At 43.4% G+C, this 16,179-nt stretch overlaps 1 protein-coding gene across 2 annotated transcripts in view; it reads left to right on the top strand.

Moving 5' to 3' along the window:
• Window positions 1-16,035, top strand: part of MED23 (mediator complex subunit 23) — a 54,977-nt gene extending 38,942 nt beyond the window's left edge. For both annotated transcript variants that reach the window (XM_077813050.1, XM_077813049.1), the window contains 8 exons: window positions 266-482; window positions 1,179-1,415; window positions 2,667-2,832; window positions 3,876-3,948; window positions 5,300-5,514; window positions 7,029-7,149; window positions 13,130-13,261; window positions 14,277-16,035. In XM_077813050.1, the coding sequence (XP_077669176.1) occupies window positions 266-482; window positions 1,179-1,415; window positions 2,667-2,832; window positions 3,876-3,948; window positions 5,300-5,514; window positions 7,029-7,149; window positions 13,130-13,261; window positions 14,277-14,435 (1,320 nt within the window). In that variant the 3' untranslated portion in view covers window positions 14,436-16,035. The remainder of the gene's footprint in view (window positions 1-265; window positions 483-1,178; window positions 1,416-2,666; window positions 2,833-3,875; window positions 3,949-5,299; window positions 5,515-7,028; window positions 7,150-13,129; window positions 13,262-14,276) is intronic.
• Window positions 16,036-16,179: the final 144 nt, after the last annotated feature.

The following is a 16,179-nucleotide window of genomic DNA, read 5'->3' as shown; positions in this document are numbered from 1 at the left end:
ACCAGTTTTAGTGAATCTGAAACTATCTTTCTTTTTTTAAATACTTTTTCAAGAAAAAATGAGTTTATTATATTTTGTCCAATTATATTTAGTTACTGTGTTCATACCTTCTCTTTGCATGTATGTGTATACGTATAATTCCAAATTGTTTGGAGTGTCTACAGAATAGAGTACAATGTAGCTTCAGTACATTTTTAAAGTATTGCAAGTAGTCAGTAATGTTTTCAGTATATTTTTTTAAGAAATCTGTGTTTGATTTCCACAGAAATATCCTGAAAAGCTGTATTTTGAAGGCTTGGCAGAACAAGTCAATCCTCCTGTTCAGATCCAACCCCAGTACCTACCCATCTACTTTGGCAATGTGTGCCTCCGCTTCCTGCCAGTATTTGATATTGTAATCCACAGATTTCTGGAATTGCTTCCAGTGTCCAAATCACTGGAGACTCTACTGGATCATCTAGGAGGCTTATACAAATTCCATGGTAAGCTCTTCAAGCCCATTAGCTCTTTATACTTGCGATACAGTCACTGCAGATTCTTCATCATGGTGCATATCAGTAAAGGCCTGTCCATGATGGGAAACCAAACCTTATTAGCTGTCTGTCTGTTCTGAAGAGAAGCTTGGTTTACTAGCAGAACCATAATGGCTGACTCTTTTTGAACACTGATTTAGCTGTTTCAGTGTTGCATGGGCTTTGATACAGTAAACCTTGTTAGCAAAAATCTTGTTCAATGCTACCCACTCTATCCATCCTCTTCCTTCTCAGCAGGGTTCAAACACAGTTTTTTAACTTGGTTTTAACATGATTTTGTAATCATTTTGAGTGTGACGCAAACCATGTTGTAATAATGGCACAACAGTGTCAGTCTTGTTCTTTCTACTCCTTGTTTCTTGTCAAGGTCTCCGCATGAGATGCTCTCTAATGCTGTGTATTTAGCTATTTGTAAATAACGTTTTAAGCAATATCACGAACATAGAAATATTGGTTTTGACCCCCTTTCAGATAAACTTTTTGTCCAGTTTCATTTAACACAGTGGTACAGTAACAATAAAAACATGAGGCATTTCTACTTGGTGTATCTGTTTTTACATCACCCTTACTTTTGCATAAGCTTACTATTACCAATATAAAATTAAGTGCGATGCTACTGTGTTTCTGGGGTTTTTTTGTTGGCAGACCGTCCAGTGACATACCTATACAATACTCTTCATTATTACGAGAGGCATCTCAGAGAACGCACAAACCTCAAGCGGAAGCTTGTCCATGCCATCATTGGTTCTCTCAAAGATAATCGACCACAAGGCTGGTGTCTAAGTGACACTTACATCAAGTCTGCTATGAATGTACGAGAAGATAATCCGTGGATCCCCGATGACACTTATTATTGCAAACTGATTGGAAGACTAGTAGACAATATCCTTTTTATAATGATTTGTGCTAAAGGAAAATTATCAGTATTGTAGTTTCAGTTCACCAGAGTTTAGTTATGTTCCATACAGTTGAAACACTGTAGGACTGAGGGCTTGTCTCCACTTACTGATCGATCCACCGGCGGTCAATTTAGCGGGTCTAGTGAAGACCCGCTAAATCGATCACCAATCGCTCTCCCGTCGATTCCGGTACTCCACCGGAACGAGAAGCATAAGGTAAGTCGACGGGACCCAGCGTGGTGTAGACACCGCAATAAGTCGACCTAAGGTACTCAACTCCAACTGTGTTGTTCACATAGCTGGAGTTGCATAACTTAAGTCGATTTAGCCCCATAGTGTAGACCTGCTCTGACTCTCCCTGCCCATCCTCTTCCCCTTTTCTCTAATGCTAACCTGCTGGGAAGTTTGCTAGTTCTCTGTGCACCTTTGTTATCCTCCTCCCACAGCTCCACCGTTTCCTCTACTTGGCTGAGATGTCCAACTACAGGGGAGCTGGACTTCTCTCTGATTAAGGGAAACTAAAAGCATATAAACCCCTAGTTTACATAAGTTTTAAGCGTCTAATGATGCCAGTGATTCCACTGTCCTATAAGTAGAAAAAAGCACTTTGTGGTGGTGTTGTTCTGGAATGCCTCTAATTTTCAGTGGCAATCAGATAGTCGCTGGTATTTGTTCTTTGTCTATTCAAGACTTCAATTTTTTTCAGTGTTGCCACCTGAAAAATTCTAATACGAGTAGTATGTTTATATTTAACAATATACTTCAAAACAGATTATTGATAGCGTAGAAAATTCTCAGCATTTTTCTAATAAAATATCTTAGGTGTAGAGTAAATGGACTCTGACGTGGCCCAAACACAATGAATCTTCCTGTCAGAAAAGTATCTGTTGTATTGTGTGTATGTGTTTCTATATATACAGATATTTCTCTAGATATTTATTTTAAAAATGCTTTCCAATAACTGACTTATCATCTTAAATATGTGCCTTTGATTGACTGTGGCCATTAGTTTCATTCAGTACTGTCGTGTGTGTGTGCGTGTGTGTTTTATAAAAAATACATACACACACACACACACACACGTATATATTATCAGGAATTTGTGGGACTCTATTGTTTTGTTTGTGTATTAGATATATTTTGTTATAAATACATTGTGTACATGCAGAACTATACTGTTTGCTTCTTACCAGTCCCCATGTGGGAATTTGTTGTTTTCCTTAATCATTGTTACCTATGGCTGGCAAGTCACCTGGTCCATTTCCAAACTGCGACTGGAGATTCAATGAGTTTCCTAACCCAGCTGCCCATGCTCTTCATGTTACCTGTGTTGAACTCATGGCTTTGGCTGTTCCAGGAAAGGATGTGGGCAATGCACTTCTCAATGTTGTGTTAAAGAGGTACGCTGGACTTACAGAACTGCCCTCAACAAAAAGCAGTACAGTGGTTAAAAATCACTGGTTCTGAAACTTCCTTTTCTTAAACGTTGTTTTATATATTGCTATCTCTGGGAGGCGAGCAGTAGTATGGTGTTGGATGCCATTCTAAGAGCCAAGAACAAAAAATGCGTGTGGCGAATACCTGTACAATACCTTAAATCCCGGTGCTGGTGTTGACTGAGACTCAGCTTCATGTGGGAGAAATGGAGGAAGTACTGTACATTTGTCAGCAAATTGTCCAGTGTGTTCATAGGCGTTAACAGGAGAGGAAAGGAGTCATGTATAGCACTCCTTGTCCAGAGGGGGAGGGCCATCAGTTGCTGCAACAAAAGATCTTTGACTGCAGGGAGGAAAGCAGAAAAATTGGTAGGATGCTTGAGGTCCAAAAGTGCATCATAGTTTATATTTTTATACACATTTAATATCTGTTGTTATAATTTTCATTGTTGTCATCTGATATTGGAACTGCATTTTACAGATCTCATTCTGTGTTGCCACATGACACATTTGGCTTGATTCCTAGACTCAGTGACTTGCTTTTTGGGCCAGCAGGAACTGAAAGAGTTGTAAAGGGACGAACCACCTTGCATTTAATTAGTGATTCAGATGGCCATCTCTAAGTGGTAATGATGTGTTGAAAGAAAGGATTCCTTTCCCACCTTACTCAGCCAAGGAAGGTCGCCCTGATGCAGGCTTTGGGACCATGGGGAAATGAGTCATCAAAGGAACTGATATCACTGTGAAGACTTTATTCATACAAATGCCTCTAATGAAAATAACTTAAAAGAAAACATGCTACAGGAACAAAATTGTTTTAAAAGTTTTCTATGCAGTGTCAATGTGGTACTCAACTAACCAGTCATGCATTTGTATATATAGCTTTTTCGTAAGACAAAATGTCTATAATTTCTCTAGGAATATATTTCAGTCATCATAAATACATTAAAAGTCATGAGAAATTATGTATAACTTCAGAGGTTGTTTTTTTCTCTCCCTATTTGTAGTCAGCCTCTGGTGCCAAGGGAGAATATCACAGCTTGGATGAATGCTATTGGACTGATTATCACAGCCTTACCAGTGAGTTTGTATGTATTTTAAAATTTTCTGAACAGAGAAGAGAATGCATTCTTCCGTAAAAGCTGATATAGATGGTAATTTCAGTGAGGGATTAGTGCAACTAGTTTCTTTCTGATGCTCCTGGAGTAGTTCCAGAAGCCACTGGAAAGCTTATGAAACACCTGTGCTTTGTCCTTCATTGTCTGACCAAACTCACTGTGGGATTGGGGGAAGAGGGAGCACGAGAACTGGACTTTTCACAATCTTGTTTCCTTGGTACCTTGTAGGAAAATAAAGTTGCTATACTTTAACTACAAAAAATTTCTTGTGCAGTGTTTAAGCTTGAGAATGAAGTCAGAAAATTCTCTAAGATAAGAAGTCTGATGGAACATTAACTCTGCACGTCCCATATAGCTTTACTGAGCATAATGCAAGAGGAATACATTATAGAAAGGAAGTGTAAAATTTAACAAGGGAAACAAGAATAGAAAATATGTATAATTGAGTTTAAAATGTTTTAGTAGACTTTTTCACCTTTTGAAGATGCTGAGTTTTAGTGTTTGATGACTCAGCTTCAACACTGGATGAATATTTTTGATTTAATTTCCTTTTTTCACCCGTTTTCTGCTCCACTTTCCACTTGATCTACCAAAGTTATTTTCACACCCTCCACAGTTACATCATGCATCCCTTTGAAACCCTCTATTGTCTTCCTATTTCTCATTGTAAAAAATGTAAGCTTCTCATCTTCATCTACAAGTTCCTGCATCTCTGCTTTCTTTGCCCCCTCTTCAGTCTCCTACCTTAACATCTCCCTTTGTATTCTTTTCCCATCCTTGTCCCTAGCCTCTGTTTGCCAGAAGCTGGGAATGGACGACAGGGGATGGATCACTTGATGATTTCCTGTTCTGTTCATTCCCTCTGAAGCACCTGGCATTGGCCACTGTTGGAAGACAGGATACTGGGCAAGATGGACAATTGGTCTGATCCAGTATGGCCGTTCTTATGTTCTTAGCTTGTGTCTTGTATTGTTCCTATGCCTGGAACAGTTCCCCGATCCCCTTCCACCAACTGCCACTCTTTTCTGCTTCAGATCACTCTTTAAATTCCATATTTTCAAACAGTCCCTCCACCCTTCTTTTCATTAACAATCCCCATGCTCCCTCTCTCCTGGACTGGTGGTATGTTGTCTTATTTAGATATTCAGATATTTGTCAGGAAATGGGTAGGTAAAGTATTTGTATAAATTAAGAATGTTATATAAATATTTTTAATAATTTACAGTAATCTGCAGGAGGTGGGGGAGAAAGTATTACCTTTTCGTCTAAAAATTAAAAGAATAAAAATCATTTGGAGTTTTTTGTTTTGCCAGGAGCCATACTGGATTGTCCTCCATGATCGAATTGTCAGTGTTATCAACAGTCCTAGCTTGACTTCAGAGACAGAGTGGGTTGGTTACCCATTCCAGCTCTTTGACTTCACAGCTTGCCATCAGTCTTACTCTGAGATGAGCTGTAGCTACACTTTAGCATTGGCACATGCCGTGTGGCACCATTCTAGCATTGGCCAACTTTCCCTCATTCCAAAGTATGTATAATGAAATTTAACTGATTTTTAAAATTTAACTAATAGTTTAAAGTACACTTTTGACACCCCTTCCGTATTGTGTACAGCAAAATAATATGTCCAATATGTACACAAAGAAGTATATGGCGGAGAGAGAAAGCGAACCAGAACAAGTAATAAAAAAATCCTCTAAAACATGGGTGATGGTAGGGTTTTTTGGTTTTTAAGCTGGTTCTTGTCTCTCTTATAATATATCTTTGGGCTCTCCACCAGTGTGATAACCTCAGGGTATGATAAAGCAGGGATTGGCAACGTTTGGCCCGCGGCCCACCAGGGTAAGGTTTGTTTACCTGCTGCATCCGCAGGTTCAGCCGATCTCTGCTCCCACTGGCCATAGTTCACCGCTCCAGGCCAATAGGGGCTGCGGGAAGCAGCGCGGGCTGAGGGACGTGCTGGTCACTGCTTACCGCAGTCCCCATTGGCCTGGAGCGGTGAACCGTGGCCAGTGGGAGCCGCGATCGGCTGAACCTGTGGACGCGGCAGGTAAAGAAACTGGCCCGGCCCGCCAGCGGGCTTACCCTGGTGGGCAGCGCGCCAAAGATTGCCGATCCCTCATGTAAAGCATATTATATCTCATTTAGCTTGTGTTTGTTTTTTTCTTACTCGTTACAGTTTGGCTGCAGCTTATACTGGCAGTGGCAATACACTTGCTTAATGCCATCCGTTATGATCAACTCTGTGTAATTTTGTCTTCAATCTTTGTATGTAGCATTTGTTGCCAGTGGGGGAACTGCTTTGTAAATTAATAGACATTGCAGTGATACACTAGGAGATGTCCTTAGCAAGCCAGGAAGCTGTAGCATTTCATACCTTGCAGTTTATTAAAAATTTAGTTAAAATGTATTTCCATACTGCCTTATTAATGGGAGCGTTCAGAGCATGTATGGGGGCTTTAACTCAGCTTCCATTTTAGTTTTTCAGTTCACCTTTTAATATTCTTCTCCTGGATTTATCATTGTCTACATAAGTGGGAGATGGCATGAAGTACTCATGACAATTAGGTGACCCTATTCAGAGACTTAGTTTCAGTGTCATAACCCAAGAGGCCTGCATTTGACTCTCCCTTTCATTCTCCAGGCTGATCTTGGGTGAGCCTATGCAGTTTCTAGCCCTTGGGACTGTGTGAACCATTCATAGCTCAGTCATGATCCCTATGGCTACTTTTGCTGATAGACTAAGTATGGTTCTATGAGTGTTATTCAGCAAGTGTTCAATCATTTTTAACATGAACACTCAAGTTTGGGTTTTAGGGGAGGATGAAACACTTTGACTGTATTTCCACCATAGCAAAATGCTGTCACTCCCAACCAGTCTGAGGTAGAGCAAGAAAACCCCAAATGTAGTGATAAATGTCTGAGCCTAATGAGTGACGATAGTATTGAATGTTGAAAAATGGTGTTGATTTTGGTGGCATGACTACTTTAACATAAGATAAATGTACAAAACAGTGATGTGTCCTCTTTGAAATACTGCAGATTCCTCACTGAAGTCTTGATACCCATAGTGAAGACAGAATTCCAGTTACTTTACGTTTACCACCTTGTTGGTCCTTTTCTACAGCGGTTTCAGCAAGAGAGGACACGGTGTATGATAGAGGTAAAATATAGCTCTTGTCCTGGCTTTTATAGTCTAATTCAGCCTGGTCTTTGAAACTCAAAAGCAGGGGAAAATCTTTGAAATTAAAGCCCCAGTCCTGCAATTATAGGTGCTGACTTTTGGTTTTGCCAGTGGGTACCCCATCCTGGCTCTGCTCCCTACCCCAAGGCTCCGCACTCACTCTGCCCCACTCCACCTCTTCCTGTCCTCGCTCTGCCCCCTCCCCTTAGGTCTTCTCCCCTGAGCATCTCCTGCCCACTGCTCACTCCTTTCTGCTCCCTCCCTCCCACACACACCCGTGAAGGTGAGGTGTGTGTGTTTGGGGGGGTCAGTCTCCCCCGAAAACTGGCAATTTTCAGCATATTTATACACTTCTTTCATATTCTGTCATGGAATGTGTGTCTATCATTGGCATCTTAATGTAATCATTATTAAAATAGTAATATATCGTTACATTATCATGAATTACAGTATATTAAAGTCATTACACTCAGCTACAAGCTGTCTTCACTAACATCCCAGTTTAAAGACATTATGTTCAGTCTGGGCTTCATACCTCCTTAGGGCCTGTTTGGGAGCTGAGGCCACTGGTGGCTGTGGGAAGAAGGTGGATGGGAGGGACAAGCAGTGGAGAGTCTTTCTCCTCTCCCTTCCTTTCGTTCTCCCTGCCCCTTTCCCTTTCTCTTGTTTCTTCTCTAAGTCCTTGCTCCCCTTCCTGATGTTTCCCACTTCTTGCTTCCCACCCATGTCCCTTTTCCCATCTCTCTCCGCTCCCCACCTCCTGGTGGCTGTCTAGTGCCTGCTCCCAACCCCATCCTTGGGTGGGAAGATTGCGTCGTGGTAAATGCATAGGCCTCGGGCTCAGGTGTTCTGGGTTTGATTCTCTGCTCTGCCACAGATTTCCTGATTAGCCTTGGGAAAGTCACTTCATCTCTGTGACTTATCTCATCTTAGATCCCACCTGCCAAATGGGGCTAATGCTGACCCTGCCTCCTAGGCTAAATTCATTCATGGCTGTGTGATGATGGGGGAAATGGAGATACCAGTGTGGGTAGATTTGGGCTGAATTCCTCCACAGCCGGAGAGTGACAGCCAGCTCCACAGGGGGGACGGGAGAAAGAGAGGCTCAGGCCAGCTCCGCACAGAGTGGGGTCGGGGCTTCAGCCCTGCAGCTTCTGCCACTATGGTGGCTGGGGCTTCCGAGCCGGGGACTTCCACCCCACATCTTCTCCCAGGGTCCAGGGCTTCTCCTCCCCTCCCTTCCCCCCACGATTCCTGGCGGGGTCCGGGGATTCTCCTCTCCTCCCCGCCTGCCCCCCAGCACAGCTCTTGCTGGGGTCCAGACCTTCTCCCCCGAGAGTGCGAATCCTGATGGGGTCCAGGGCTTCTCCTCCCCCTAATCTACCACTGCACCCAGCCCTAGCCTAGCTGGGCTCCCTTGGGTCACCTGATGCCTGCTGTGGCCAGAGTCGAGCCTGGCTGGCAGGGAGCAACCATACACGTGGCCATCAGCCCAAGAGGTGTGGGGCGGCCCTAGGTGAGCAGGGGCTGGCTGTGCTGCTGCTGATAGCCCAGCACTCCCGCCCATGCCTAACCCTTAGGCTTTTTTTCTTTTGTGAGACTCACTCAGCCCCTGCCAGAGCAGAGAGGTGGGAAACAGCTGATCTGAGCTGGCCCGCCAAACAGCTGATCGCAGCTGCACGCAGGCTGCCCATAGGAAACAGCTCATCTGCTGAGGCACCCGCAAAACCGTTGATCCCTGGCTGCCAACAGCTGGTCATCCCAGTGGGTGCTGAGCACCCCCTATTTTTTTTCCATGGGTGCTCCAGCCCCGCAGCACCCACGGAGTCGGCGCCTATGCCTGCAGTGAGCTCTGCGTGAACAGAACCCTGTGCTTTCATGGCGCTCGCTACGTGAAGGGAACTAACCCACCAGTTTATTGAAAATGTATTACTTTTTAGTATAGAATGAACTTAGCATTTAAAGAAATTAAACATCAGGGTCAAATATATACACACATTTTATCACTGTTGCAGTGTATGCATAATAAATTATAGACAGGACTGGTTGCGCTAGTTAAGCCTTTAGTTAAGGTTGCCCAAAGCTCTCCATTATAAGTAAGGCCGTACCAAATTCATGGTCCATTTTGATCAATTTCACGGTCATAGGATTTTAAAAATCGTAAATTTCACGATTTCAGCTATTTCAATCTGAAATTTCACAATGTTGTAATTGTAAGGGTCCTGACCCAAAAAGGAGTTGTTGGGGGGGTCGCAGAGTTATTGTAGCGGGGATTGTGGTTCTGCTACTCTTACTTCTGCGCAGGTGCTGGCAGGGCACTGCCTTCAGAGCTGGGCACCTGGAGTGTGGTGGCTGCTGGCTGGGAGCCCAGCTCTGAAGGCAGAGCCACCGCCAGTAGCAGCACAGAAGGAAGGATGGCATGTTATGGTGTTGCCACCCTTACCTCTAGGCTGCTGCATGCAGAGCTGGGTCCTCAATCAGCCACCACCACTCTCCAGGAGCCCAGCTCTGAAGGCAGTAGCGCAGAAGTAAGGGTGGCATGGTATGGTATTGCCACCCTTACTTCTGTGCTGCATCGGTGGGGCGCTGCCTTCAGAGCTGGGTGTCTGGCAAACAGCCGCCACTCTGCAGCCGCCCAGCTCTGAAGGCAGCGCAGAAGTAAGGGTGGCAATACCATGACCCCCCTAAAATAACCTTGTGACCCCCCTTAACTTCCTTTTGGGTTAGGACCCCCAATTTGAGAAACGCTGGTCTCCCCTGCGAAATCTGTATAGTAGAGGTTAAAAGCACACAGAAGACCAGATTTCCCAGAGGGAGACCGGATTTCACGGTCCATGATGCGTTTTTTGTGGCCATGAATTTGGTAGGGACCTAATTATAAGACCCTTTTTCAGGTGCGTACAACTTTGCCAAACTTCAGCCATTCAAGTTGAAATTTTTGATGCTGGCTATCTGCCTCAGGTTGAATATTTTTTGTAAAGTTTTCATTAAAATGCTTCCACTGTTTCTGAGCATGTACCCATGATTTTTAAAAAAAATGTATAAATCTTGCAATTGTTTCATTACTTACATGTTTTGGAGTAAATGCTTGAAATTTGGCAGGGGAGTCACCTAAGTGTCATGGATGCATCTTGCCAGCCATGTGAAATTTCCCCAAATTTGGCCAAGTTATAAGCCTCTGTAAAGTTCCAGCTTTGACATGCTAAGCTAAATTATTAGACTTATTAGCGTGTAGCAGCTAAATTCTCTGAAGATTCTCAGTGCTCCCCTTGGTGTACCTCAGTACACCAGCAGCATGGAGGATGAGGAAGATCTATCCTGACTGGATTGCAGGAGGGGTAGGGCAGAGAGAGAGGGAATTGCAGGACCCAGAGGATGGGAGGACAACAGAAGGGGGTAGGAGCCAGGGGTTGGCGATAGGAGATGGTGGGGTGAATAGCAGCAATGGGGAAGGAGGAGAAAAGAGGGGGGGGAGTATACAGACACAAACTGGGGAATGTATAGGAACAGAGGTGGGCCAAACAGCCTGGGGGCACGGGGGAGAGAGGTCTTTAACTACTAGAGAATACTCCTCTCCAGAATTTGGAATTAACTGAGGAATCCTGAGTCTTTACTTTCCTCTGTTGTCAGGAAATAGTATGTATCTTATCTCCCTCTACTGCAGGGATGGACAAACTTTTTGGCCCGAGAGCCACACCGGCGTTGCGAAACTGTATGGAGGGCCGGGTAGGGAAGGCTGTGCCTCCCCAAACAGCCTGGCCCCTGCCCTCTATCCGCCCCCTCCCCCTCAGAACCTCCAACCCATCCAACGCCCCCTTCTCCTTGTCCCCTGACCGCCTCCTCCTGGGACCCCCGCCCCTAACCAACCTCCTGGGACCCCACCCCGCATCCAACCCCCCGCTCCCTGTCCCCTGACTGCCCCGACCCCTATCCACACTCCCGACCCTGACAGTCCTCCCGGGACTCCCACGCCTATCCAACTCACCCTGCTCCCTGTCCCCTGACTGCCCACGGTACCCTCTGCCCCTTATCAAACCCCCACTCTCCCCGCCCCCTTACCATGCTGCTCAGAGCAGCAGGAGCTCATGCAGGAGCTCGCAGCCCCGCCGCCAGTGCTGCCTGAAGGAGCGGCACACCATAGCGCTGGCGGTACAGCGAGCTGAGGCTGTGGGGGAGGGGAGACAGCAGGGGAGGGGCCGGGGACTAGCCTCCCAGACCGGGAGCGCAGGGGCCAGGCAGGACGGTTCTGCGGGACATAGTTTGCCCACCTCTGCTCCAGTGACTGGTCTACATAGAGGCTAGCAACTGACTATGGCTACCAGTTACTCTATTATCTCAACTGGTAGAGGTCTGTGCTGTGGATCTTAAGATCAAAACCCTGCTGATGATCTAAGTTGGGGGTCAGTATGACTCCACAGAAGGCAACTTCTGGGTTTTTTGTTTTGTTTTTCAGTTGTCTTTTTTAAAAGACGGAGGGTTTTTTTTTAATGTAATTTCTTATGTTAAAAGAACATTAGGGCTACATGCCTGCAAGGGGGGCAAATTTCCTATCTTAACATGACATTTAGGAGTTCTTGACTATGCAACTTTAATATTATTTTAATGTTTTTGGATGTAATGTGTGAACATATGATGGAATAGGTGTATATATAGTGTAGCTAAGTAATCATGTAACCTTGTTATTGTATATTTATGACCTTGCTCCTTATTTCTCCCGTTTCTTTGTCACTGTCTCCTATTACCTTATGCTGACTCTTGGGTTTAATTTTATTTCTTTAGACTTACAAAACAACAAAAAATGCATATTCTGTGCTTCAGGCATCCCTTAACCCTTCTTTAAATAATAACACATATCACAACAGAAAGACAACACTGCAACAAATTCCATCATTCGCCAGCACTAATTTGCTAAACCCTACGGCAAAAAGATTGAAGAATAAAAAAGAGGAAAAATAAACTATTCAGGGCAGGAGGGAGCATCTTTTTATACATTTCTATAAAGTGTCTAGCACGCTTCTGAGTGCTGTATACTGTAAACAGACACTAAATATTGCCTCCAGTGGCTTCTTTCTTCCCTGAGGAAGAAAATAGATTTTTTTTATATCTGTATTCCACATGTAGAGCAAGAGTATAATACTCTTCTAGAAAAGTAAAGGGAAAAAACTTAAAATTTCTTAGTCTCTTTAGTCCACTGACCACCTCGTTACTTCTCCATAAAATTCACTCTCCTCCAGCAAATCACATAAGCACACGCTTAAAGTCTGTTTCAGTCAATGAGACTTAAGTTTGTGCTTAGAACTTTGCTGAAGAGGAATAGTTTGCTGACTCTGGACATAGTAAAAATCTGATTAAAAGCATTGGGTATCAAACTACATGAATAAAGCTACCATAATTCAGATTTTTAGGACGGTTATTAAATTATTGTAATTTCCAAAGTGAGGCACCGTGGGGCTAGTTAGGCTACATGTATGCTATGAGCTAGGAGGTGATTCCCTTGCTCATGTACACATACTCATGCTAGCTCTCATCAAACCAGTACGAGCACAAATAGCAGTGCAGCTGGGGTACCGCAGGTAGGGCAGCGTAGGCTCAGCTGAGCCAGGCCTCATACAAATCCACCTGAAACTGGTTGGTATGTATTCGGCACAACCGCGCCTCTGCTGCCGCTGCCTGTGCTGCCATGGCCACGATGCTGGGTGTACTCGTGCTAGCTCAATGAGCGCCTGCGTGAGCATATGTACATGAGCAGGGGAATCACACTGCCGGGTCATAGTGTAGACATAACCTTAGAGTTGTCGGTCTTCTTTCACAAGAAACCAGATATTTACCGGGAAGTTCAGATAAGTAGAAGATGCACATAATAAATGTTTCTCCTTCACAAAAGAATAAACTTAAAAATATAGCATGTAAATCCAGACAGCAATGTTTTAAACTTTTTATTTTCATTTCATGAAAACAGATTGGGGTGGCGTTTTATGAAATGCTTCTGGATGTGGACCAATGCAGTACACATCTGAACTACATGGATCCCATATGTGATTTCTTGTATCATATGAAGTACATGTTTACCGGGGACAGCGTGAAAGATCAAGTAAGTTAACAATATACCTTGAAGCTAAAAGCAAGGGTACATTTAATATAACAATTTGTACCAGGATCTTTTTGTGTATGATCTTAAATGTAAAAGGATCACAAATCCCTTCACAGTTGATCAGTCTGTCCATTCCCAATCAATTACTGGTACAGTTTTTCATCGTTAAAAGCTGTAGGTCAGATTTTGAGACAAATTTCAGACCACAGGGAAATTGTGACTAGAGTTTGATTTTCTTTATGAGATGGCAATAGGAGTGCTGCTATATAAACGTCATAAGCATTTATATTTAGATTTTTGTGCTGTTTCAATCCACACCTTCTGAGTTTTACTTTGAGCTTTGGGTTCAAATTAAATAACCAAATTCCATCTGGTTTTGTTGCAAAAGCATAAATCATCCCATGTTCACCAAAAGGATTCTTGAACTTTAATTAATCTTTTACTGAAACCTGATGCAGGTTTCTATTTTGTAACAAAGTGTAAAGTCCAGATAAGTGTTATGTTTCCTGAATGCATTTTGCACGGCTTTGGTTGAGTCCTAATCGAGGAGGTTTTGGGACGAGAACTGACGAGATTCAGGGATTCATTTAGGTAACACTTACGATAAATCTGTCTTGCCGTATTGTTCTAGGGTTCATTCCTCTCTTGCATTAAAAATGTGTCAAATTACTTTGTGTTTTGATAATGCTTTGTCCACGTTTGTGGGTACGTCTAAATGACAGCTGGGAACATACTTCCCAGTGTGGGAAGACGGATGCGCTACCAGTGTAGCCAAGGGAGCACAAGTTGCTGCTCAAGTGAGTTGCCTGAGCACAAACCTGACCAGCTCCCCTGGGAATGTACTTTAGTGGCTAGCCCGAGCCGTTGCCCTTGCTATCCCCCAGCTATATTGCTGTGTTTAGCGCACTAGCTTGAGAAGAGCTAGTGCATGTCTGTTTGCCTGCACTGGGAAGCATGCTCCCAGCTGCAGTGTCGATGTATCCTGAGGGGTCTTTTTTTGTTTCGTGTTTTATAGGTAGAGAAAATTATTTGCAATTTAAGACCGTCTTTGAAACTCCGTCTACGTTTCATAACACATATCAGCAAAATGGAACCAGCTGCTATTCCTCAGCAATCCATCAACAGCGGGTCTCCAGCACCACAGCCTAGCCAAGTGCCTGTTAATGTTGCTTAGCCCGTAACACAACAGAGCAGGACATCATACTGGTGTCTATGTGAAGACTCTTTTCTATTGATCCAGATGAAACACTCTTTGGTCTGAACTTGGTGACATTGTGTAACAAGGGATGAGAATTATCTCCAGCCTGCTGCTTCATTTTGATTTGTGTGGTGAATCAGTTTGTGCATCATCTGCACTCCATTCTTCCTGTCTATTTGTATCAGAGACTAGATAAGGTATGTGTTGAACTGATCAAAGGTATGCTGCAAACAGTGGCATTTATGGATGTATGATAAGATGACTATTTTGTAAAGCAGCTCCATATCCCTCTTCAAGCCATCTTAGTTTTCCTTATTTCTGTCTGTCTATATTAGCTTTTTTCAGAGGTGTCTAGCATGGTGGTATGTAAACACCTAGTTTTCTTTTAAATGAAAATGTTGAACCTAAATGTCAGCCAGATCCTCTCTTCAAACCCTGGGGTCGAATATTAATCCATGGACTAAACATAAAGATGGACACTTCAATTGTAATTCACCAGTACTGTCTACTTAATCACTGGGGGACAGATACTGATGTCCTCCCTCATCTTGAGCACTGCCTTTTTGAAATCAGCGGGACTACCCATGTAATAAGGTACCATCCGACATGAGTAGAGGCGGCACAGTCAGCTCTTGCGTGCACAAATCCCTTTTACTTGACCTCCTGCTCATGAAGAGGTGGGGCGGTGCGGGTGGATTAATGTTCTTGATTTTTGATCATATGAACAAGTTTAGTCCCACAGGGAGAGTGCTTAACTACATGCTTAAGTTCCAGTGGCATAAGTCAACGGAACTTGCATATCAGGTTAAAGTTAAGGATATGTTTAAATGCTTTCTTCAATTGGGGAGTTAGGGCTTGTCTGCACATACCGCACTGCAGGGGCGCAGCTGCAGGAGAGCATCTTCTGTCGGCGTAGAATCCACCTCCATGAGAGGTGGTAGTTATGTCGACAGGAGAAGCTCTCTCCCCCGCCCCCCCGCGCGTTGACAGCGCTGTATATGCTGCGGGTTAGGTTGGTACGACTACTTTGCTCAGCGGGGTGGATTTTTCACACCACTGAGCAATGTAGTTACACCAATGTAAATTTGTAATGTAGACCTGGCCTCAGTCTCTTTAAAGACTGTGGATGACTCTTGTAAAGTAGGGAACTTACTGATGTCTTCATTAAAGTAAATAGATGAGCAGTGGCTTTGATCTAGCATGAACTAACAGGCTGCTAGATTATTAGCCAAAGACAATCGGAAATGGAACCGTGTTTAAAATCTGTGTATTCTATTAAGATTTGCTGGTTGATTTTTATTTTTTTTCTCCCCTAGTTGGGAAATGGTGTAATTTTTATTAGTCATTCATGGTTGGATTTTTATCACATCTAAGCTTTATTTTAGGTTTGTATAATCTACTACTTTAATTCCTCAAATTTTATTTGTGTATGTGTACTCTCAGTTGTTTACTAGGTATGACTCAATAACAAAAGTGAAAATAGTCTCAGTTAAGATCTGTAAAATACTGATCGTATTTGACATTTTTAAAGACTTTTTTTTAATTAAAAAACCCCTTGAAGTTTATGGTAATACCATTTGCCATCTTACGTCTTATTGTTTATTTGCCATGCTTTTCAGTTTAAAAATAGGGGTTGGTTAGATCATCGAAGTCTCTGTGTCCTCAATCTTCAGTTCTACAATAATACCATCTCAGACGATGATCTCAACAGAACTCACAC

The sequence above is a fragment of the Eretmochelys imbricata genome, chromosome 3, assembly GCF_965152235.1.
Source record: "Eretmochelys imbricata isolate rEreImb1 chromosome 3, rEreImb1.hap1, whole genome shotgun sequence".
Lineage (NCBI taxonomy): Eukaryota > Metazoa > Chordata > Testudines > Cheloniidae > Eretmochelys > Eretmochelys imbricata.
Note: the sequence above shows the minus strand (reverse complement) of the source record. Positions and strands in the feature narration are given on the sequence as shown.